Source organism: Phaenicophaeus curvirostris, chromosome 9, assembly GCF_032191515.1.
Source record: "Phaenicophaeus curvirostris isolate KB17595 chromosome 9, BPBGC_Pcur_1.0, whole genome shotgun sequence".
Lineage (NCBI taxonomy): Eukaryota > Metazoa > Chordata > Aves > Cuculiformes > Cuculidae > Phaenicophaeus > Phaenicophaeus curvirostris.
In genome coordinates, this window is record NC_091400.1 from 1070379 (window position 1) to 1094568 (window position 24190).

The 24190-nt window shown below is 40.6% G+C and overlaps 1 protein-coding gene across 1 annotated transcript in view; it reads left to right on the forward strand.

The window, feature by feature from the left end:
- The first annotated feature begins 792 nt into the window (after window positions 1-792).
- Window positions 793-24190, forward strand: part of CFAP58 (cilia and flagella associated protein 58) — a 55462-nt gene continuing 32064 nt past the window's right edge. Inside the window, exons 1-10 of the mRNA XM_069863849.1 lie at window positions 793-809; window positions 3695-3976; window positions 8534-8682; window positions 10506-10662; window positions 12726-12920; window positions 14737-14874; window positions 17049-17208; window positions 18501-18583; window positions 19727-19918; window positions 23290-23451. Of these exons, the coding sequence (XP_069719950.1) occupies window positions 801-809; window positions 3695-3976; window positions 8534-8682; window positions 10506-10662; window positions 12726-12920; window positions 14737-14874; window positions 17049-17208; window positions 18501-18583; window positions 19727-19918; window positions 23290-23451 (1527 nt within the window). The 5' untranslated portion in view covers window positions 793-800. The remainder of the gene's footprint in view (window positions 810-3694; window positions 3977-8533; window positions 8683-10505; window positions 10663-12725; window positions 12921-14736; window positions 14875-17048; window positions 17209-18500; window positions 18584-19726; window positions 19919-23289; window positions 23452-24190) is intronic.

Below are 24190 nucleotides of genomic sequence, written 5' to 3' on the forward strand. Positions count from 1 at the left end.
AAGAGGGAATGGCCTCAAGCTCCACCGGGGGAGATTTAGGCTGAACATTAGGAAAAAATTCTTTACAGAAAGGGTCATTGGGCACAGGAACAGGCTGCCCAGGGAGGGGGTTGAGTACCCTCCCTGGAGGGGTTTAAGGCACAGGTGGACGTGGTGCTGAGGGACATGGGTTAGTGCTTGATGGAATGGTTGGACTTGATGATCCGGTGGGTCTCTTCCAACCTGGTTATTCTAGGATTCTAAGTTTTGTGCATGTACTTTAGTGCATCGCTGTGGGCACGCCTGGGCCTCAAATTCCTTCCCTCCCTGACCACCCCTAAGGGCTGGGGTTTATTCACAGGGGCGGATGGCTTTATCTCCCTTCATTGAGGCAACGCTGAGGGCGGGGTCCACTAGGCCCCGCCCACCACGCTCTGGCCCCGCCCACCACGCTCTGGCCCCGCCCACCGAGCAAGACCCTCTCGGGGTCAAGCCCCGCCCACCAAGCCCTGGCCCCCCGCCCACCATACGTCACCCTCTCCCATCGAAGAGGCTCCGCCCACCACCCTAAGGCCCCACCCACTGCACATTGACCCGCCAGGCCCCGCCCATCTCGCTCTGGCCACGCCCACCTCGCTAAGCCCCGCCCACCGCAAACTGGCCCCGGCCCCACCAGCCACCCCCACATTGACCCCGCCCACCAAGTGTAGACCACGCCCACCACGCCCACTATAAAAATCCCCGCCCACCAAGCAGGGCTTCCCCCCAGTCCCCCGCCGCCGTTGCTGGGAGACGGCGCGGCGGCGTCCCCGCCCGGCGGCATGGCGGAGGTGAGCGCTGGGGCCCCGGGACGGAGCCGCCGCGGCGGGGCTGCAGGGGGAGAGGAGCCCAGGGGACGGCAGGAAGATGCGCCAGGAGAGGGCTGGGTTGGGCACAGGGACGAGGTTCTTCGCCCAGAGCTCCCTGGGGAAGCGGCTGTGGCACCGAGCATGACTGTGTTCCATAACAGTCCATAACAGGTCCAGGGAGGTTATTCTCCCTCTGTACTCGGCACTGGAATACTGTGTTCAGTTGTGGGCCCCTCACCACAAGAAGGATGTTGAGGCTCTGGAGCGAGTCCAGAGAAGAGCAACGAAGCTGGTGAGGGGGCTGGAGAACAGGCCTTATGAGGAACGGCTGAGAGAGCTGGGGGTGTTTAGCCTGGGGAAGAGGAGGCTGAGGGGAGACCTCATTGCTCTCTCCAACTCCCTGAAAGGAGGTTGTGGAGAGGAGGGTGCTGGGCTCTTCTCCCAAGGGACAGGGGACAGGACGAGAGGGAATGGCCTCAAGCTCCGCCAGGGGAGATTTAGGCTGAACATTAGGAAAAAATTCTTCACAGAAAGGGTCATTGGTCCCTGGCAGAGGCTGCCCAGGGAGGGGGTTGAGTCACCTTCCCTGGAGGCGTTTAAGGCTAAGGGGCATGGTTTAGTGTTTGATAGGAATGGTTGGACTTGATGATCTGGTGGGTCTCTTCCAACCTGGTGATTCTATGATTCTATAAGCGTTTGGGCAGTGCGCTCAGACCCGTGGTGTGAGTGTCTGCGCTGTCCTGTGCGGGGACGGGAGTTGGACTCGATGATCCTTGTGGGTCCCTTCCATTCTGTGTTTGCTCCATCCCTGGGGGTGTCCCAGGCCAGGTTGGATGGAGCTGTGGGCAGCCTGATCCAGTGGGAGGTCCCTGCCCATGGCAGGGGGGTTGGGACTGGATGATCTTTAAGGTCCCTTCCAACCCAAACCGTTCTATGTTTCCATTCTATGTTTCCATTCCTATCAAACACTAAACCATGTCCCTTAGCACCTCGTCCACCTGTGCCTTAAACACCTCCAGGGAAGGGGACTCAACCACCTCCCTGGGCAGCCTCTGCCAGTGCCCAATGACCCTTTCTGCGAAGATTTTTTTCCTAATGTCCAGCCTAAATCTCCCCTGGTGGAGCTTGAGGCCATTCCCTCTCGTCCTGTCCCCTGTCCCTTGGGAGAAGAGCCCAGCTCCCTCCTCTCCACAACCTCCTTTCAGGGAGTTGGAGAGAGCAATGAGGTCTCCCCTCAGCCTCCTCTTCTCCAGCCTAAACACCCCCAGCTCTCTCAGCTGCTCCTCTTGTTCTCCAGCCCCCTCACCAGCTTTGTTGCTCTTCTCTGGACTCGCTCCAGAGCCTCAACATCCTTCTTGTGGTGAGGGGCCCAGAACTGAACACAGGATTCGAGGAGCGGTCTCACCAGTGCCGAGTACAGAGGGAGAAGAACCTCCCTGGCCCTGCTGGCCACGCCGTTTCTGATCCAAGCCGAGATGCCCTTGGCCTTCTTGGCCACCTGGGCCACTGCTGGCTCATATTCAGTCGGCTGTCAACCAACACGCCCAGGTCCCTCTCCTCCAGGCAGCTTTCTAGACAGACTTCTCCTAGTCTGTAGCTGCACAGGGTTGTTGTGCCCCAAGTGCAGGACCCGGCATTTGGCCTTGTTAAACCTCATCCCATTGGTCTCAGCCCAGCGGTCCAGCCTGGTCAGATCCCTTTGGAGCCTCCCTACCCTCCAGCAGATCCACACTTCCACCCAGCTTAGTGTCATCTGCAAACTTACTAAGGGTGCACTCGATGCCTTCATCCAGGTCATTGATAAAGACATTGAACAGGGCTGGACTCGATGATCCTTGTGGATCCTTTCCAGCTCGGGTCTTCTATGATTCCTCTGTGCATAGTGAAACAAACATGTTAGGAGAATCCACTGCTTTTAAGCTTGTGGGTGTGATCCCCTTACGTATGCTGTTGCTACTCTTCATTCAAACCCATTTATGATTGTGTTCTGTTGAAGGCTGCAATCATAGAATCACAGAATGGTTTGGATTGGAAGGGACCATAATGACGATTGAGTTCCAACCCCCCTGCCGTGGGCAGGGACCTCCCACTGGATCAGGCTGCCCACAGCTCCATCCAACCTGGCCTGGGACACCCCCAGGGATGGAGCGAACATAGCTGGATCAGGTTCCTCAAAGACTCATCCAACCTGGCCTTGAACATCTCCAGGGATGGGGCAACCATGACTTCTCTGGGCAACCCGTTTCAGTGTCTCACAACACTCACAGTAAAAAATTTCCACAGTGGCGCTTATTTTAAGCTGTTTTGGAAAATGTTGGTGGTATTTGGTGTCCAGAAGCCAAGCTGGCCAAATCTGGTGTCAGAACTGAGCTAGTTAAAAAATGTCCCCTGTGAAAGGTTTAACAGCAGCACTCCCTGCAGAGGAAGGACTGGCTTGCAGTGACATTACTGGAGCTTTCAGGCACGCTTACCTGCAAGTGATTTGCTAGCATTGTTTGTGTAGAAAGCATAAACTAATCAGACTTTAGAGTGTAAAGAACTGGGAAGAATTGAGGCTAAAATACTGTGATTCCTGAACACTTGATGTATTATTTAAATGCTATCGCAATGATGATATTTTATAGACCTATCTTTAAAGTAGTTGTGGTACTCAATTACAGAAGCTCTGACTGTCAAAGCACAAGTTATTTGAGTAAAACTGGGGGAGATCTGCGTGAAAAATGCAATGTGCATGTCATTCAGAAAATTTTGTCGTGATTTCTTAGTAGCTATTAAACACTCAGGATATTGGTTTTTTTACATTCTAGGGTCATAAGTGAGATGTTGAATTCCTCCTATTTGTTTGTTGATTATCTCATTTCATACAGAAAAAATCTGGCAAACCGTATCTAGAAGAAAATGCATTTGAAGCACTGGAAAAAGACTTCCAAGAAGTCATCAGTCTGCTTAAGGGAGATAAAAGCCTGGAAAAATTCCAAATAGAATATGAGAAGCTCCATGCTGTTTTGAAGAATTCTCGTGAAAATGAAAAGCGTCTCATGGAGAAATGCAGGGAGCTGAATGCTGAACTTGTGGTGAATTCATCTAAAGTAGCTACACTCACAAGTCTCTCTAAAGATGATCAGGAAATTATAACATCAATGAAGACGGTAAAGTTTTGAATAGAATTAAATATTATCTGAAATTGTTAGTGAAAAACATGGTAATAAGGAAATTACCAACAAGTACACTTTATTTTACATAGAGAACTAGCCATAGGACTGGGTATAGAGCTGCATCTCCAGTCCTTTGACTTCTGCTTTACTACCAATTGCTTTGTTTCCTCAGCCTGGTATTTTTATGAGTTCCAGTCAAATTCTGTGTTTATTTGCACTAAATCAGCTCCATCAGTTTTCGGGTACTGACTAATAGTTTTTGTTTAAGCTCTGTGAAATAACGCATTTTCAGCTTAGGATACAGGTTTTGTTTCATTAATATTTTTGAAGGGCTGCTTGCGTGTTAACTATTGCCAGAACATTATAAAATCTACTCACTTGCTGAAATATGGATTGCAGACCAGGGAAGTGTCATCAACTCACATAAATAAATGTTTCACAGGGTTTTTGAAAAGGAATCCTATACAGCATTTCAATGTGATTTTGCCAGTTTACTCTGATGTGTTCTTTGTTATTATTGATTTGAACTCTGTCAAATCAAAGTGCTTGACTTGCTAAAAGCAGTCGATATTTTTAGCCTTAGAGTGAGGTTTGACTACCAGAAACCTAAAGCTGCCAGATGATCAGCAGACTGTATTTTGGACTTTTTTACCTTCTGGTGGTTTAAAAGCTTAGGCTGTGGAACCTAGACAGGCTTTAATTCAGCATTTACCTGAGAAACCTCCATGTCTTACAGTAAAGTGTTTTGTTCCAGTAAAATAAATCCACTGTAACAATCCGGAGCGATCTATGAGCACTACAGAAAAATAAGTTCTTTTAAAGAATTTTCCTGTCCTTGGGAAGAAAATACACTCAGAATAAATATGAACAGCAGCGGTATCATCCTGTGGCTGCAGCTTGCAAGCCCGTGGTACTGCTCAAAGAATCCTCATAAAGGAGGGAAACCGTATAGAAAATCTTGTTGATTTTCACCGCTGGTCATCAAGACCTGATAGGTGAGCGTCAGGAACCACAATGATCCTTACTGTTTTCTTTCTGCGATACTCTGAGCATGAACAGCAGCAGAGGCAATGCTTCAAGATGTTCCTCAGCTGAGGAGTAATATCATAAAACTGAGGAGTGAAAGAGTAGGAAAAATAAGACCCTTTCCAATTTCAGCAGCTAATCTGAAGCTCAGGCAAGTTATGGCTTAACAATACCACCTACTATTGAACCGGCCAAGAGATTTTGTAATGAGAAAGCTGCTTGGTGATATGATCCGATTAGAAATGACATGCAATGCACAATGTGTGACATTTCAATTCTAGTGGTGTGCTCTGCACCAAGTCGGCAGCATTGATACTTTTTCAGTTTGGTTATGAGAATTAGTCTTGTTGTTCAAGTTGTTTAAAGTGCTTGTATCATGTTTTGGGGTTTTGTTTGGTATACTCTTCATATTTTGTGTTTTTCTCCTCTCTGAAAGGAAGTTCTACAGCTGTAGTATTTCACTTTGATTTTACCAACAGTCAAATACCATGTTTCTCAAGTGCCCAAGGCAACTGTTGAAGAAAGTTCAAGTGCTAAAATAGCAAAGATTATGTACTTCTGTGCTAAATGAAACAAACAATATGTTCCACTGCCTTGTTATTTACGAAAGAGCAGAATCCTGATGGGGCTGTTCCTGTAAAAATGGCATAGTTGCTTCAGATTAAGGTCCCTAATCTTGATGACTTGATTGTTGTACAGCCTTCCTTCCTCTTCTAGGTCATTCTTTCATATGCAGATAAAAGTTGCAGAAGGAAAATTTTTCTTTATGTGAAGCCTTTTTGTAATCAGTAGGATTTGTCTGGGGCAGGGGTTAGCTACGCAGGGCAGTGGCTGGTAGGATCCAGGTTAGTAATAACCAGTAGCTGTTTCTTGCCTGATGGTTGTTCAGTGCTCTGTTTTGTTGTTTTCATAAACCTGACATAATAGTCTGCTGTTTATAGTCCTGTCAGAGAAGGCAAGTGCCAAGCTGAACACCAAGGGAATACAATTCTTTTCATTGATAAGGGTACTGATCCACAAGGCTGCACTAGAAGAAGCCTAGAAGGGGAGTGTAAAGAGCTTCTACTGCCCTGCTTGGAATTAGCAAGTTTTCAATTTCCATGGGGTATCAATCCAATATACGAGCATTTCGGCAATTTTCAGTTTCTGAGCAGTGAAACTGATGTGATCTTTTGGGGCATTTAATGATAATAAAGCGAGGCAGACACACTTGAAGAATTCTGCTTCACAATTTCCAGAGTTCCAGTACTTCTCTAAAAATTCTTGAATGATTCTAACATCCAGTTGCTTCCACCTTTAATTGTACAACAGACTGCAATGCATGTGAACTACCAAACCATGTACTGCAATCACCCAGTGATGCCGACACACTGCATTGTTTCAGTTCCCCTCTCCACTGAGTGATACTGTGAATATGTTTTCAATGAAGGCTTCCACCATAAAAAAATCTCCTCCTTTTTACTTTTGAAGTTGCAGGAACCACTGCATTGAGGCAATATTCAAAGTGAAAGACAACCAAGAAACAAACCACGTTGAAGCCCAGTTTTGCTTATGTTGAAGTCTGTAGCAAGTTCTTATTTAGATTATTATTAATGGGGCCATGATCTGTGCCTACTAACCTTACTGATGAAAACTGGCTTTATCAATACATATTCAATAAAATTGGTTTTACACATTGAAAGCAGGATAAAGTTCAAAAAGCACAGTTCAGGGTGACCTGAAATCACTGCTTCTCTGAATGGCCTCATTGACTTGGGAGGATCATCACTTTTGCAAATACTCACCAGAACAAAATACTCACCAGTAAGACCTCTCAGAGATGATATTGATTTTATTCACCATTTCTATCCCCCAAAACTCTAATCGTAATCATTTAATTCACCAATTTTAATCACAGTCTAATCAGCCAGCAGGAAGCTTTGATTTAAGTAATCAACATTAAACTTATTTTCCGTTTGCATTTTTCCAGTGAAAGGTTCATTGCTTCTTATTGGTTGGCAAATCTGAAACATGTTTAATTACAGCTGTATTTTATTCTTTTCTGCCAGTCAAGATGATACAGTATGTCTTCATACCATTATTTCAGCCTAGCGTGCATTAATTTAGATCCAATAATTGAATATTTTTATGTAAGATAATAACAAGTGAAAAAAATTATTAAGTGCTAGACATTACTTAATAATTTATTTGTGATTATTGTTGCATTTGAATAGAATTTAGAACTCAAAACATGTAAAATATAGCGATTGACTTTAATACTTAAAACTGTTTAAATTTGCTGGATGCATAAGTGAAAAGCACATTTTTCAAACTAAACTTTGAACTAAGTGAGTATTAACAGAAATGCCCGTTATAGGTAGTGAATTTAATTGACTAAAATCTTCAGAAATTCTGAACAAGTAAAGCCCACCATGTAACTCTTCATTAACTCTTCATTAATAGCCTTGGAAAAAAAAAGAAGAGCAAATATTCCTGATCTTTAAGCTCCAGATGGTTTCTCAAATTTAGATATACTGAACTAGTTTGTTAAATAAGATGGAAGTGTATGCCCTCTCCAGTTTGAAGAGGCTACAGATGTTACATTTTGTGTTAGCTTTTCAGCAAAAACTGGTAGCCTGTTACTTCTACTGGTTCAATAGCTCAACTTCTTAATTTAGGCAGTAAACCGCTAAGTACCACATTTATTTGATTTAAAAACACTCAGTAAGTATATCCAAAATATACTATAATATAGGTGTCATGATTTTGAGTTTAGTGTTAGACAGAGTTCTTTTTAGACCCAGAAATATTAATTTAAATAAAGAACGGCTGTAAACAATTTGATATGAACTAAACTATTTGATAAGAACTAAACTATTTGATGCTCTTCATTGTGGATTGCTTTTCATTTTTTTGCCCCCTGCCCCATTTTCATATGATGCAAGTAGAAGCTGCCAGGGATATTATAGTCTGATGTAATGATGCTGCTGTCTGGCTTTGCTTGAGGAGACCGTAGAGCTAATCTAGAGTTGTATTTGGAATCTATACCTGTACAAGTCCATCAAGTCCTGAACTCCACCAGGTTCTCACAGGAGAATATGAACAGCAAAGGAAAAAAGTCCTGAGTAACATCTTTTTCTCAGCCAAATCAAATTGGGTGTTCGTTGTTATAACAGTTAATAAGATTCAGACATAAGTGAGCTATTTAAGGGGATGTTACTTTTGTGAACAGTCAGTTTGCAGTAAAGATTTAGATATTAGTGGGACTCATATGACCAAAACTTCATAGAGTGTGATTTAATAATATTCAGATCTATGTATTAAAGGAAATACATTTGAGTTTTTCAGCCTGAATGCTGAAAGTATTTGCTATAACTTTGTCCAAAAGAAAAGACAACTGGTGAAGAAAACTGTTGTAACTCTAAGCTTGAAAAGACATGAAAATACATTTTCTTAATTAACCAAAATGCAAGGCAATTAATTTTTAATTTGTTGTTAATTTTAACCCATTTTAATTTCTGGATTTTTTTTTTATTTTGACACTAGGAGCTTGAAAAAACCTGGAAAATGGTGGATACAGCCTATGAAAAGGAACAGAAAGCGAAGAAAACGATTAAATCACTGCAGGAGGAAATTGCACGCCTAACTAATTTAGTGGAGCAAGGATCTGGTCTATCCATGGAACAGGAGCACAAGTGAGTTTCTCCCAGGGAAGGGGAAAGCCTAACCTGATTTTTTTTTATCATTCTACAGCTTGTTTAGCCATTTAGACACTGGAAAAGAGAGAGGTGTCTTTTCTGCCTTTTAGTTTTGTCATGAGTGCACATTTATTGGTCTATGTGCTTATGCAGTGAGCAAGTACAGAATCAGGCTCTGAGTGAGTTCATTCAGCAGTAGATTAAGCTGAAAGATCAAATAAAAGTCAATTTTATGCATTTTTGCAGTATTTGTCATATTGCTTTATCTGACAAGCATTTCAACATACTCTGTCTTTGAGAAGAGGGTCCTGTCAACATTTTCACAAGCGATGGCAGCAGGGCCAAGTAGATAAGTCAAGGAAGCAGGGTACTCAATTTCTCTTTTGTTTCCAGCTTTATTATAGGCATTATTGCTGTCTGTATTCTTGTTTGTATTTATACATTTTCAAGGCTATGGGTTTTTGTTACTAAAACCTTATGCAGCTGCTGGCATAGAGGGACCTAGTCTCAGGTGCAGCCTTTAGCTGCTACAAGGGTGCAAATTATCGTGACCCTCAGGAGCTGCTCAAAAGCCCTCCAAATGCTAGCGTTTGTAGCATTAGGTTCTCGGACTGTGTTTATGCTGTAGGATTAAGTGTGAACTCAAAGAAGAGATGAAGTGTATTGACCCTATGACCTGTGTGCTTTCTATTGAGATTGCTGATGGCTGGCTCAGCTGGTTCTGTCTTGAAATTTCCACACTTTGTGAAGTTGTTGATTTACATTATGCATTCAGGATGTGTATGGGGCATGCCTATCTCCATCACCTCATGCACTGTGTATCCAGACTCGTATCTGTGAACAAGGCCTTTAGTGTGCTTAAACATTTCCCCTCCAAGGAACATGCCAGCACATAAACCACCTGGCTGCATGAGAAATCCCCTACTCTACCTTTTGGCCTTGAACAGCTATGGACCTGTGTAACAGATTTCCTTGGATCTAAAAGCTTGGTCATTAAGCCTTCCATGAGTATGACTGCCCATGAAGACAGCTCTCTGTGGCTGCTTTTTGCATCTTCCTGCATGAGCCAGGAGCCATCACTTTGCTAAGACCTCACTTCTGCCATTTCCAGCTGCTGCCCACGCTGCTGAGACTTACCTGCTCATAGTTCCTTCTTAAATTTCCCCGTGCATTGCGTTGCGTTCCAGTTCCGTGCTGAAGTACTCTGTCCCACAACAAGGCCATGGGACTAGACAACTCCTTTGCAGGTTTTCAGCCCCATATGGCTACAGTCTTTTAGAGCAATGAGGCTGTTTTTTAAGGTAGAGCTTGAACCCACACAGCTTGGACTTTCTTTCAGATTGTAAATGTGTCCAAGTGGGGAGTCTGTTTTATTCCTCCATTAGGTGACTGTAAGACCAGACCCAGTTAGGAGCCCAGTCAGGTAAGCTGCAGAAAGACTGGGTACACCAAGGCAACATTTTTGGTCCCTTAAGAGTTTTGCAGTGGGCAGAGAAGGAATTTTGCTTCTTGTCACGTCTTGAAGGTTTCTTCAGACCCATAAGGATGGACCCATAAGGAAAAGACCCATAAGGATAACAGGAAAGAGTGATTTATTGGACTAAGTTAGATTTTAAAACTGCCTATGTTGATGGTAACTGCGATCACAGTAGATAGAACATATGATTCTATGAATTGACCAGCACAGTATTAATCCAAGAGTGGTTTAAAATGAAAGAGGTTGCTTCTAAACTGTTTCTTAAAAAATATCTTGCTCTGGCATAGGAGGAAGAACAGAAGGGCCTGTGACACTGCTTGACTATTTTTTTTCTTGCTTCCAGTATCCAGGATTTGCTGAAACTTCAAGAAGAGATAACAAAGGAGCGAGACCAACTCTTGTCAGAGGTTGTGGAATTACGTCAAAGTCTAACTCAAGCTGCAGAGCAGCAGCAGGAAACAGAGAGGGCAAAAACCAAGGCAGATCAATCCATTATGCAGGTCCGTACAGATCCTCAGGTGATGATTTTAGGCTTTGTCCTGAACCATTATTCCCTCTTGCAGCTGATCTCCATTGACTAGTAGGTTACTACCTACTCTTTCGCAGCTCAAGCATTTTCAGGAGTGCTCAGAAAGGAGTCTGCGATGAATGCTTTTTTATATTTTTCTCTACTTCTAGGCTATGTCCTTTGCAAAGTGTATCGTCTTGTGCCAGCTGCTTCCATAGCTTCCCAATACCCTGAATGAGGCCAACGTTCCTTTGCCTCAATCATAGTCATCTTTCACACTAGAGATGTGGTTTTTTTTTCTTCATTCTAAACCCTTATGCCTCCGAAGAACCACTTAGAATATAGACCTGGAATGGAAATGCCTTGCTGTAGGCAGTGGTTGTCATATGATACCATACTATCATTTTTAAGAATGTATCAAATTCTGATTTAAAAGCTAATTGGGCTATTTTCTGCACTACTTCTTGTGGGAAGCTTTTCTGGAACCTCACTTTTCTAATGATTAGAGAACTCCTGCTTTCTTCTTCACACTGATTCCTGCCTAATGTTTTTCAGTTTAAATAATTTTTAACCTCACCAATGTCTGTATAGAGCAGTCATATTCCATCTCAGCTTTAGTTTGTTTTGTCTCCTCTTTAAGTTAGGTTCTGTTTTTCTGAACATCTGTATAGATGGTTCTTTATTGATAAATATGTATGGCTTCCTTTAAATGTGTGTAGCAACTAGAGGTATGGAAGACTGAGGATCAATAGGGTACCCACTAAATGGGGAGAAAGTAGAAAAGGTTGGAAGATGAGATACAGGACTCTGATACATCAAACTAAGAACACATAATAGTGAGGAATAGAAGACTTTAAAGGAGAATATAAATAAGGGTTGGAGAAAGATAACAGTAGAATGCAAAAGCAGAAAAGAATGCTTAAAGAACCGAGAAGAAAGAAGCAGCATTTAACTTACAATTTTTTTTATTAATCACAAATAGGAAAATAATAATCAGCCTAGTTTTCGTGCGCAGAATTGATTTCTGTTTCTAAAGCAGATGGTTGGGAATGTATTACAAGAGAATATAAATCTTTGCTTTCCTGACAGCATTGTGGGCATGTGAGAAAAAAAGGAGGACTGGAACTCTCATCAAAACTTATCGAATCTTGCCAGCCTTAGTCTTCTGATGCTCACTTCATCACCCTTAAATTTATGGGATTTTTACAGCATTTGTAACCACCTCCCATTCTCCCAGTATGAAATTATTCTCCACTTCAGACTGTTTAAATGACAATGTCCTTTTGAAGATCCTGTTGAAGACGTTGTCAGTTCTGGCAACTTTTCAGCTATGGGCTCAGAGAGAAAGGAATTTTAAGGCGAAGAACATCTTTCAGTCGCTGGTCTCTGGATGAACTGAATATTACCATGTGGATCAGCCCCCTGTGGATCCTCTCTGCTGATTCTGCTCCACCCCATTTTTGGGGAGGGAGCAGAAGTCATAAGACAGTCTATTACATATGAGAGAAGCTCCTCTTTCAAATTTCCAGCAGAGGATCTTTGAGAGCAGAGAGACTAAGAACAGTTGTGGAAATGAGCACTGATCTGACATATCTCTGTTTCTTTCTTTATCAGTGTAATAAGTGCTTCTGCTGGTGCAATAGAAAAGTCGAAATAAAGAACCCTGCAATACAACATCAAGCCCAAGTTAGTTTTAATGCTGCAGAAAGTACCTCTTTACAAGTAACATACAACTGAAAATATACTTGTGCCACTGCATCTTCAGAGGAATCCTTTTGTCTGAACTGCATCAGACCCTTCTGTGTTGATGAACTGACTGGTGCTTAATGAGTCTTGTCATCAATAAATAGATTCCCTTGTGCAGGATTTTTTTGCTCAACCACTAGAGGATTTATTTACTTCTGAGAAGATCTGGCATATTCCATGTAGTAATGGGTACAGTAGTATAGAAGCCGTGCTATTCAAAATCAAGTACAGTAGAAGGAGTGGTAAGAGGCCTTGTTTTTGTGAATAAAAGGCAGCATAGCTTAACTTTTGTCTTCTCTGTTATTAAAGCTTCAGGAAGAAATCCAGATGCAGCAGAATGAGGCATCACGAGAGGCTCGAAAGAAGGAAAAAATGGAGAAGGATCTGAAGGATGTTTTAGCAGAAATAAGTAACAAACAGGCCGAGATCGAGAATTTGCAGCAGCATATACAGAGGAACAAAGAAGAACAACTGAAACTGGAACAGCATCTAAAAGAGCAGAAGGTAGGGTACATGACACACTGTATTCATCAGGTCTGAGATAAGGGTCAGATTACAAAGTAAGAATAAAATGAGTTTTCCTGAAAGGAGAGGGAGGAAGATTATTTTAAGTCAATAAATTTTTATATAAGTATTTATTTTTATATAAATATGTAAGGCTTGCTGACAGATTTCAGATGGATTTCCTCACAGAAATCAGTAGTGGATTGCAATGATAGTGTTTGAGATCATCTTGAAAACATCACAGCAAATGAGACAAAGTCTGTGAAGAGCACAGACTTTGAACAATCTGATGATACTTCTGACGTATATTGCCAGTTTTGCTGCCCTGATTGACTGTAGTGCCATTGGTAAAGTCATTTTACCTCTGAAGCCTTCTTTCTTCTCTGTCACAATAATTTTTATCTACCTCTCAAGCTTGTGGAAGAGTTTCTGTGAAAGGGTAGAGAACTATCTTCATAAACCTTTTTGATTGATTTTCAAAAACTTTATCTAGAAATGTCCTAACATTGTGTTCTGCAAGTGTTTGAATTTTCAGGTTTTCAGTCCATTTCCCCTGACTTTGAGAAACTCTCAGAGAAGCAATTTCCGTAAATGGCAGGGGAGATCTCATCACTGTTAAACAGTCCTACCTCAAGGGAAACTTCTTTGGGAGTTGTGTATATCTTATAAATTTGTGACTTTTATGGCTTTTCCTTCCCTTCAGGTCCCTGAATTTCTGAAGGTAGAAGTCTATGACAATGTTTCGTCAATACCGAATTTTAGTAAAATACTTCACTTAAAGAGATACAGATAAGACCTGATTATTTTTCTGAATAGCACTGATTTGATGCAGCTTTTGAGGGCAGTTCTGTAATCTGCCAGGACAATCACACTGTTTAAATAGGATGTCAACAGTTCCTGGTTCTGTTCCATTCTCCCTCATCCTTCCTATAGACCCTTTCCACCTAAGTGCAGATTTTAGGGGCATTCAATTGTCCAGTCTATCTTGGAAACTGATAGTTCACATAAAGTGCTGTAACTCAGCAAATTAACCAGGTTCCTGCACTGTCTTTTTTGCCTGTGCTGGCCTGAAAGTGGCTGTGGAAGCCCTGCATTGTCTTTTGCAAAATGTCTGTCCAAAACCCAGGCTATCCACCTGGGCAAGAGTAAGGGTAGAGATCATAAAATCATAGAATCACTGAGGTTGGAAAAGGTGGTTGTTCTTTCCTCACTTATGGAGTAATGTCTTTTAGAGGAAGTCTCATCAAGCTGAAGGAAATACTGGCAGCTCCGGAACTGAAGTATATCTTCTTCACAGAAACCATGTAACTGCTGTTCCGGGCTTTTGACTGAAGACAGAGAGGAAAATAGTTGTGTCCTGGTCTCAGCAAATCATGTATGCAAAGACTTGATATCAGCATATTGCTGTAGGATTTGCTTGCTGAGAAACAGAGCTCCCCTGCCCTCTGATGACTAAAGTAATTTGAAGCTCATACTCATTTTCAGTAATTATATGTAGCAAGTTGTGTTATGTGACGCTTGCCAAATGCCTAACAAGAACTAAATATTTAGCTACCATCTGCAAGAGAGCCCTGCTAAGCTCCCAGAAAATTGATGCTATGTTATTCATTAGAAATCATAATTTCCCCTAGTCAATATGAACATGTATCGTATTTCATGTTAGTAATTTCATCAGCAACGTAGAGTGGTTTTTAAGGAGACAACAATCTGTGGCAGCTTTTATCTCCTGGGGAGACAGAAGGTTCTATCTTCATGTATATGTAGATATTGTAATGACATTAAAAAGAATTGATAGGATTGTTCTTTAATCTAATAGACCTTGAATGAAAAAGTTGGTAAGGAACTCGAGCAATGTCAGACGAAAAATAGTAAGCTTATGCGAGAGAAGGAGCAGCACAATGTGATGCTTGACGAGATGGTGCAGAACATCCAGCGGAAGACAGCAGAATTGAAAGTGAGTACCAGAAGGTGCACACATCCTATCAAGCCTATCACTGAAGCATATCCAAGTCTTACCGCCTGGAAAAGGGATAACCTCAGTTCTTGTACTTACAGCCCCTGATGGGTAGTTTTGGGGGAAAATCAGAGGATTTTTTAGGAATATATCTGGCTGTTGTTCTTTCTGTGGCAGTACCAGAGTGCAGCCTCCAGCCCTGTCACCTGACAGTGTAGCACCTTTCCTGCTGGAAGAGCTGGTTCATAAAACACGTAACCCAAAATGCTTAACACATCATGTCCATAAAGGGTGCATGGCACTTTCTGAGAAACATAAGGTCTTTTTTTTCGATTGTGAGACCTTCAGATAAGAGCTATGACTTTCTTTTTTACAGAGATTAAAATAATTTGAATGTTGCCAAAACCCATTGAAAAATGGTAATAAATTATAATGACAGTGGCCTGGAGGGCTTCCAGTGAAGGGACTTGCTTCCAACATTAGAATTTCACCCACCATAGTATCAGTCAGGGAAGTTAAATATAAGTAACCAAGATGGTGTTTACTTTCTTAGATAAGTGATTTTCTTGCCTGAATTTATGTTGTTTAACAGTTGTTTTGTTCCACTTAGAAGGAGTTTCAGTTGGGCATGAATTAAATGATTCCTGCATGTGCTTTTTAGGGTATTTGAGAGCACTTGTGATAAAGGGTAATATATAGGTGTTAGAGGTTATTACTCTGTCTACCATATCTTGCATTTTATATCATCATTGGGGTTAAAACACTAAACATTAGAAAATTTGGGTAGATAACCATTATCTTACCAAGATTTAGTCGAGTATAAATAATTCATCTAAATAAAAGGGTTGCTTGCCAATAGAGAGCTTTTTAATTTTTTTTTTTCAAATGGAAACTGTTAGTCAGAATGATAAAAACTAACACTGACAGATTAAAAGCTCAGTTCATAAGCAACGTAACACAGAAGAATCTGATTTGGAACCTTAATGGGTATATGATAGGAGCTCATTTTCTGTTGTATTTTGCTAGGCAGATGGAAAGTTGGTTTTTTTGGTTTTTTGGTTTTTTTTTGTTTGAGAAACAAATCAGTGTCTTTTCCAGGTTATCTGGGTTTATCATTACTCCTAGCAATACCATCATTTTTTTTAAACTTAAGAACAGTATGTTCAAATGTGACTTACATTTGTGGCTCTAGAGTGTCAAAAGGAGGATTTCGATTCTGTGATCAAAGTTGATGGAACTTGTGGTGTCATGCACATGGAGTTGTGGGAACCAAAAAGTAGATACTGCCCAGTTAGTAATCAAGCCAATTGTTAAAGTGATTAAGTGCCCCAGCCATGAGCTGAGATGTCCCTTTTGGAGGCACAGGGCTTGCAGTTTGAAGCTGCAGTGTGCTGAGTACCTCCACTATGGTGTTGGGCAAGCTGAATTGTGGAAGCATTCATAAATCCCTTGAAAGTTATTGTCAGTAAGAACTGAGAAGATTCACATCCTCCCAGAAGGTACTCACCTAGCAGGATTCACCGTCTTACAGAGTCAGTAGCTGAGGCTATAAGTGGAACGCTGTGGTGTGTCAGGGCTGTAAAACCTAACAGTGGCACTGAATTATATGAGGGAGATATATTTACATCCTAAAAGGAAAGGGACAAATTTCTGTTGTGATTATTGGTTGTGTTTCCTGGTAGCCAGTTCCTTAATTTTTATGTAGTGTTTTGATTTATTATTTTCTCCTCTAATTGTATAGCAAATGAGATGAACCCTACATTTTTCTTTTTCTTTAGAGCCACATGTTATAGAATAACAAATGCCTGCTATTAGGGACATGAAACCAGACCACACTATAAACACCTTTCTCATCACAGTCACTATCCCTAATACTTCAGAGAAAATTAGAGCTACCCATGTTTAATCTGCAGGACTAATTGAGTAGTGCTGTGTGGGGTTTGCAGCTGGGGATTCTTTATTGATCATCTTCAGCCTTAAAACATCAGATTTGATTATCATTTTCCTTGCCCTAGCTGGCTTTGTTTAAATTATTTTAAATAGCAATTAGCAAATTATCTTCTCTCAGGTGACCCTTTGCTTCCTGAATTTCATTCAATAAGTATGCACCAAGGGGAGGTGCATTTTCTTTCTGTAGGTACTTTCTCTTCTCTTTCCTTTTTGCTGTTTTGTAGTCCAGAGAAGATGAAGTGACTCAGATGCGTCTTGAAATTTCGAAGTTGAACAAAGTAAGAGATGTTCTCCAGAATAAGCTGCGTGTTGCACAGGAGGAAAAAGTTGATGCAGGACATGAGAGAAACACCCTAAAAAATAAAATATCTGGACTGGAGAGAGGTAGGTGTCTAACTGATGGATGGATCTGTCTTCTTATTTGTAATTTATTCATTCAGGCTACCCTCTCCTGCTAGGATTAGTCTCCTTTAGTGTCTAGATTGTATAAATGATAGTTGTAATCTGCAGCAGCATATTAGAAACCTGCTAGGATTCCAGAATTTTCATAATCTAGTATATGTGGGGTGAAAAGAAAACAGACATAGCTGAACTGTGGTGTGCTGGTTTATGCCACATCGCATAGAGTCATCCTCAATTACCTTCATTGCTCAGACATGGTTGGGACACTTTTTTTCCTGCTTTAATTCTGCAGAATACTTAAAGCCTAGAAGTTATTATGTGCAAGCAAGGTGATAAATGTAGTCCTGGTGTGTTAGAGGCTTCAGTGGTCAGCGTTGATGCTAAAGCTTTATAATACTTAAAGCTGGCAGAACATTTGAGTTTGGGACCTTACGTTTTGGGGCAGAAAAAAATGACCCTTTGCTAGAAACCTCATTTTGGTTCAAATTTAATGAATACTAGCATAAATGTCTCTTCCTGCTCTTCCTTGTTTCTAGCTTCCATCCTGAAGACATTGCATGTATGAGATATAGATCCTTTCATATAAATGTACTTGTGGATAGTCACGCATCTGGGTTTTCATGCGTGTCTGTGAGGGTGGAAGAGCTTTCCCACAAATATTTTGCTAGTACTGCTTAAGGTGGTGCTCTGTTTGCAATATTTGACACATCTTAGCACTCTGGAGTACTGCATTTCATGAGCTGCAGTTTTAATGCAGTGGATTTTAATTAGCTTTCAAATACAGGGGAAACATGTCTTCAATTTTTAATAACTTTTTAATAGCATATATCTGGTGTTAATCTTGGCACATAGCAAGTGGTTTTAACCCTACTGAATCCAGTAGAATTTCACTGTTTCAAAGGAGAACTGGATCTCACATAATTCTGAAAGTCCTTGTTTCTGAAAGTGCCTAGGCTTTTAGATGCTCACATTAAAGCTCCTTAAAAGGCTCTGTTTTTCAGTGTGCTCTGTGATTTCTGAAAATACAAGCTCTTTGTGGTATCTTGGTTTGAACATCCAAATATAATGTTTTCATAACATTTATTACTGAGCCTGAGTGCTTTTAAGTACCCAAACAAGAATTAACATTATTAGCTGATACCTGGGGTTGCAAAACCTGGTCGCAGCTAATTGAACTGTCCAGGCATTTAAAAAAGTCAATAAATTGTTTCTGCACTTTTAACAGCTGTACTGTTTGAACCCAGGGCTTATTCTCCTCCCTTTTTTTCTTCTAGAACTGGAAGCTACCAAAAAGCAGGTGGAGATTGACAAGAAAGCTATAAATGAGCTTGTGAGGGAAAGGGATATGCTAAGCAAGGTGAGCTTGTGTTGGTATAATAATAATGATCAACAAATCTAATGGCTTGAGAATGAAGTGTCTGTATTTTCAACACCCGCACTGACACAAAAATGTTCTACAACAAATAATGCCAAGTAAAGCATTCAGGTTTCCTTAAGCAGATGCTTACATTGCTTCTTTCCTGTGTATTAAAATAGCATTAGTACTCGTAAACACTCAAAAGACTTGTAAACTTTAACATATAAGCCATCAGGGAGTTAAAAAATGCTGCATATGTTCACCTTTATTGCAAGCCTGTTATTTGTTATCCACAGGTTTCATTACATCTGTGATGTTTATGAAGTTTAATATTGATCTAGTCAAACTAAGTCTTTGATAGTAAAAGAACAAACTGTAATGTTGATGAATCACGTAGGAGCTTGGCAGGCTGTGCTAATACTAGTCCTTGCTTTTAGGTCCATTTCTCATTGTGACTGTTTTCCATCAGTCCAAGGTTCTTGTACTGCAGGATAGCACCTCATATTTATGCGCGTTCCTGAAGTGTAATCTAGTAAATTCAATGCGAAAAGATGATTTCTGAGGAGCTTTACTTGGTATAGATTCACTGTTCTGTGTCTTGGCTCTAGCGAAGGCTCAGGTTTGTCAGGTAGAAAATACCTGTTTTGTATAGGAAAGATTCAAAGTGGGACCAGGAGGCAGATTTTGTAAAGATAGTATCTTGGTGTTTTCTGTTTAATCCTTATGCATAATCTTAAACTAAGTTTGGTTAATTTACAGTTTGAACTTTTTATTTAGGACAGGAGAAGGAAGGGTATTTGTCTTTATTTTACTGGCTATTGACATGCTTTACAGTTTAAATGCCTTAAAGCTGTTAAGATTTTTCCAGTCATTAGTTACACCCACTTGTAACCAATCCTATTGGGTTTTTTTTAATATGGACACTAGCATTTTAACTTCAAATCAGAAAAAGCACTGTTCAGCAGCTCTGCTAGAGTTTTTTTTTTTCAAAATCAGATTTCAGGCTCAAGTATTTCAACTGAACAAATTAGATAAGGGGTAATAACATTGGGAAGTCTATGATGCCCTTAGGCAATGGTGTGTTGCTCTGATAGTGACATTGTTGCCTTTTCAGCTCCAGTCATTATTTTGTGTTCCCTGTAGAACTTGCTCAAGGCCACCAACGACAGTCAGCAGCAGGTAAATTTGGTGAAGCTCCATGAACAGTCAAAGAGAAACTTGGAACAAGAAATCCAAAGTTATAAGAACGAAGCTCAGAAGCAAAGGAAGATTATTTACCAGTTGGAGAAGGAGAGAGATTGTTTCATCAATGAAACCAATGAGCTCAAACAGAAGGTTGGAGCATCTTTCTGTGCAAATGGTTCTTTCTTGTCTTACTCTCAAAACTCTAAAGATATGTTAATTTCTTAATGTGCTGGTGGGAGAAGTCTTTAGATCAGTGGTCTTCAGAGAGTTTACAAGTATTTCTTCTTGTCAGGGCATGTTGCTCACTACTCTTTCAGGCCTCTCTGAGGGAACATCATCAATGGGTGTGTATTCTATGAGAGACTTTGAGTACAGCCATGTATTTCTCCTATGCAGCAATCATTTGGGAAATGAAACTAAGGCTGGAGTTCAGATCAAGGGCTCTGACTTCTTATCCCACAACTGAAACTCTGATATGCAGTTGGAAATTACTCTTTGATTGTTCTGCCTTATCCCCAAAGGATCTTATCTTGCACACTACTGGTGTCCTCAAATTGCTTCAGGGCCAGTGAGAGCTGACAGTGCTCAACATATTTGTGAGAGATTCAGCACTTTGAAGGACTATTCCCAGTGCGTGAAAACATGTGCGTGTGTTCAATCTAGTCTGCAAAATAGAAGTTTTCCAGGAACAACTGCAGAGAAACCCTGCATAAAAATTGTTACCTGCTGCCCATTATTATGAACAGCTTTATTTCTGAAGGTTCAGAAGTTCCCTACATGAAATTATTCTTTCTAAGGATAAGATGGGGCAAAACATAGGGTAGAAGGAGGACATAGTATCAGGATTATTCTGCCCAGTAGGTAATATTTAGATTCACCGTTGTCCTGTGCAGATGGGTAACTTGAGAAACTGGCAAAACTACAGGAGAGTTTCAGAGGTGGTGAGGAATGAGCTACTGATGGGTGGTAATCGCATGGGCGGTCAATGCTCTTCCATCACCTCTTGCCATGAAGCTGGCTCTGAAGGATCTTGCTGCGTGCCTTCTGAATTGTTTAAGAGCTGGTCAAGAGCCAAACCCATTTAAGTCCAAAGACTTCTTGGAACTTGTGCAAGGCAGACAGAGCTATGCTGGCTCTGGAGGCTGTCTGGTTATTTACTGCAGGGCAGAATCTATAAAGCTGCAGAATTCTTCTTTCAAAATCATCAGTGCTACTGAGTAACTGATGAACAGAGTCAGCAAAGTTAGATCCACAACAGTAAAAGATTTTAGTGGTAAGAATTCATGCTAGATTTGCCCTTGTAATTACTGGACAGGCTAACTGCTCATTTATAGCGTTTTTAAGCAAGAGTCACTTGTGGAATAGTCCTAGATTAGGCATCACAAAAAATAAAAAATCTTTTGCACTTTCTTCTGTAGTGTGGCATTCCTTAGCTACAAATGTTGGTGGAGTATTTCTTTGCTGGAGTAGAAATTCTTAGGTTATGAAATCTTAGTTTCCCTGTGGGATGTTTAGGCTGCTGAAAAGGAAGCAGTGAAGTATATCTTTCAGTCTCACCTGAAGTGTTCCTCTGTTCCTTGGCTGTGCCTTAGGAGAGATCACAAAAGCAGTCACTAGTATTTTTTTTAAAAAAAATGCCTTTTTTTAAAAAAAAAAAGGCATTTACAATGTTTAGGTTACAGTTTAACAACATTTCCAGGAAAATAAAAAAATATGCTTTCTTTTTAAAATTCATATAATCTTTTGGAAAACCTAATGCTCAACAGGTGTATCATCAAGACCCTGGCAGTGCTTCTTGGAGTGGTTAAATAAATATAAGCAAATGAGGAGAGCACCATTACCGAGACCTTCAGTAGGCTCACTGAACTAAACTTGCTACCAGCCATAGATGATAGTTACACGTGCAGATAAAAATGAAAGGGTACAGAAGAAAACTGAATATTAAATGCTTTCTGCTTAGCTTTTTTCCCCCCTCATTGCCGAATGTGAGAGGTGTAGCGTGCTATCAACTGCACCAGAACTGAGGATGCTTAGCCTCCCATAGGGCTCTGTTGGGAAACGTTGTGTGTATCTTTTTGTGTTTATAAGGGAGAATTATTTGGGCTTAATCATTAATGGAAAGCAAAGTCAGTGTCCAGTCTGTGAGTGCAGCTCTGAAAACTTAGTCCGCAAGCTTCTTGAAATTATATTGTACCAAAAGCAAGTAAAGGACTTAGGAATGCAGTGACCTACTTTCAAATCTTGCTTCAGCCTATGATCTCCATAGTGCAGAGAGTAAACATGCCTTATTGATTTCTTCTCCCTGCTATTACTATTGGCAGGTTGCTTTAACAGAAAAGGAAAAGGCAGGAGTAGGTTATAAAACAGGACTATGTTTTTGTATTGCACTGTAAGCAGTTCTTGGGATCCTCTGCAGTGAGCTACAAATGTGCTGGAATTGTATTCCTGCTGCTGTAATAAAAGTTTCTATATTTAGCTATCTCCTATATTCAAAGTTCGTTGGAGGTACCTGGTAGAATGATCAATTCATTAAGCTCCTGTCTCATAGTTAGACCTCACAAGGCTTTACTCCTAAACAAGGGACAACATTGTCAATAACTTTGCAGTTATTGACTATTTGATGAAAACATTTTTTTATTATTATTCTGCTTTGACATATGGACATAAAGCTTAGTTCAAATGTCAATATTGTATGGTAGGAGGAAGGTTTTTACTTCTTAAAAAAAAAACTTAGGAAGCCAATCATAGCGATTAGTAACTACTTGTGGTTTTGCTTCTTTAAAATAATAATTCTTATGTATTGTCAGGGTGCTAGTTATTTAATGCAAGCGTCTATAAAATTTTTTGTCTTTGTTTATTGGTACTGCATGCGATCATTGTATTTCTATGGTTGACAATGCTCCATTGTCTTTAGGTAATCTTCACATCATTAGTTCTAATTCTTCCTAGAAGCAAGTAATGGTGATTACCTGCTTATTTGGATCAAGGAAAAGCTACGTTAACTTTCTTATTTTTGTAATTATACATCAACAGTTTGTGCTCATTTAAAAAAAATAATGGGTTGTTACAATATGGGAGTACATGCAGGTCTTTTTGGAAAAGTGTATCTGTGTTTATTCATCTTGCATTATACAGCTGACATCCCCAAAACTATACAAAGTCTAGCTTTGCCCTATAAATAACCTAAGGCTATCCTTGATGAAAGCTGTTTATGTTGATTTTGTTGAATCTCCTCAGTGGAAATATTTTCAGTAGATTTTTTAAAATCAAATATGTGCACATCTCTAAGTTTTGACCTTGAAAAAAACCTCAGTATCAGATTAAAATAAGATTTTGTCCCACATAAGCAATCCAGAAAGATTAAACTTGTACTTGGGCTGAAGTGGGTTTTGGCTGTAGCTGAAACTCCTTATCACAGGGATTTGAACTTGTCATCCAAGAAGAAAATCACAAACTCAGCCCCTTCCTTATGATCTTGTGATGTTGGTTTAATTGTGTTCACTTCCTTCTTTCTGCTCCAGGTCCTCCAGCACCTGAAAGATATTGAAACACGGGAAATGCAGATCTGTGACTATGAGAAGAAAATAGAAGAGTCAACGATTGAATTAAAACAGCAACAGAACAGCTATGAAGCTATGAAAACAGAGAGGAACCTCTACAATAAAAATCTGATTGAAGCTAAGGTAGAATAATTTGGTTTTCCTTCTGCTCCTCTGTCTACTCTTGTTGGCGTTTTCCCAGATCTAAAATGGCAGAATTGCTTTCTTTATTCCTGTGTGTTTGGGGAAGTGAATGTTTTAGGTCCCTGACATTTTATCTGGACAATTTGTATTTGGATTGGGAATAGGAGTCCACAGTCATTATGTGGTAATATCCCTGCTTCAAACCATGCATGAAATCACTGTACACTGGAGCTACAGAATCATAAAAACCTTGTCTGAGAAGAAACTTGTTCCTTTCCATCCTGGCTCCACTCTGTTTTACCCCGTTAGGAGTTGTGTGGATGTAGCGAAAATATAGGTTATAGGGGGAATAAGATTGTCAACTTAGCCCTGAATGCGTATGCACGTTACTGTGAGTTGTGATTTAGAAAACTGAGGGAACACATTCCCACCTGAAGTGGAATTTTCTGACAGAACTTAATGCTTCCACTTCACTTGTTCCTTTTGGGGAGTGTAATTTTCCTCAGACAAGGATTCTCTCCATTCACTAACAATAGTAGGGGGAGAGAAGAGATCCTTTATGGATGCATTCTGTTATTCTGATGTGAAGATCTAAAACACTACACAAATTCTATTGCAATTGGCAGCATCTGGAGCCTTGGATAGCTCTGATTTACAGCCTTGGGTTATTTCAGAATAAGGATTTATAACACAAATATATATATATTTAGGCCATTACAGATTTATACTCTGTTTTGAA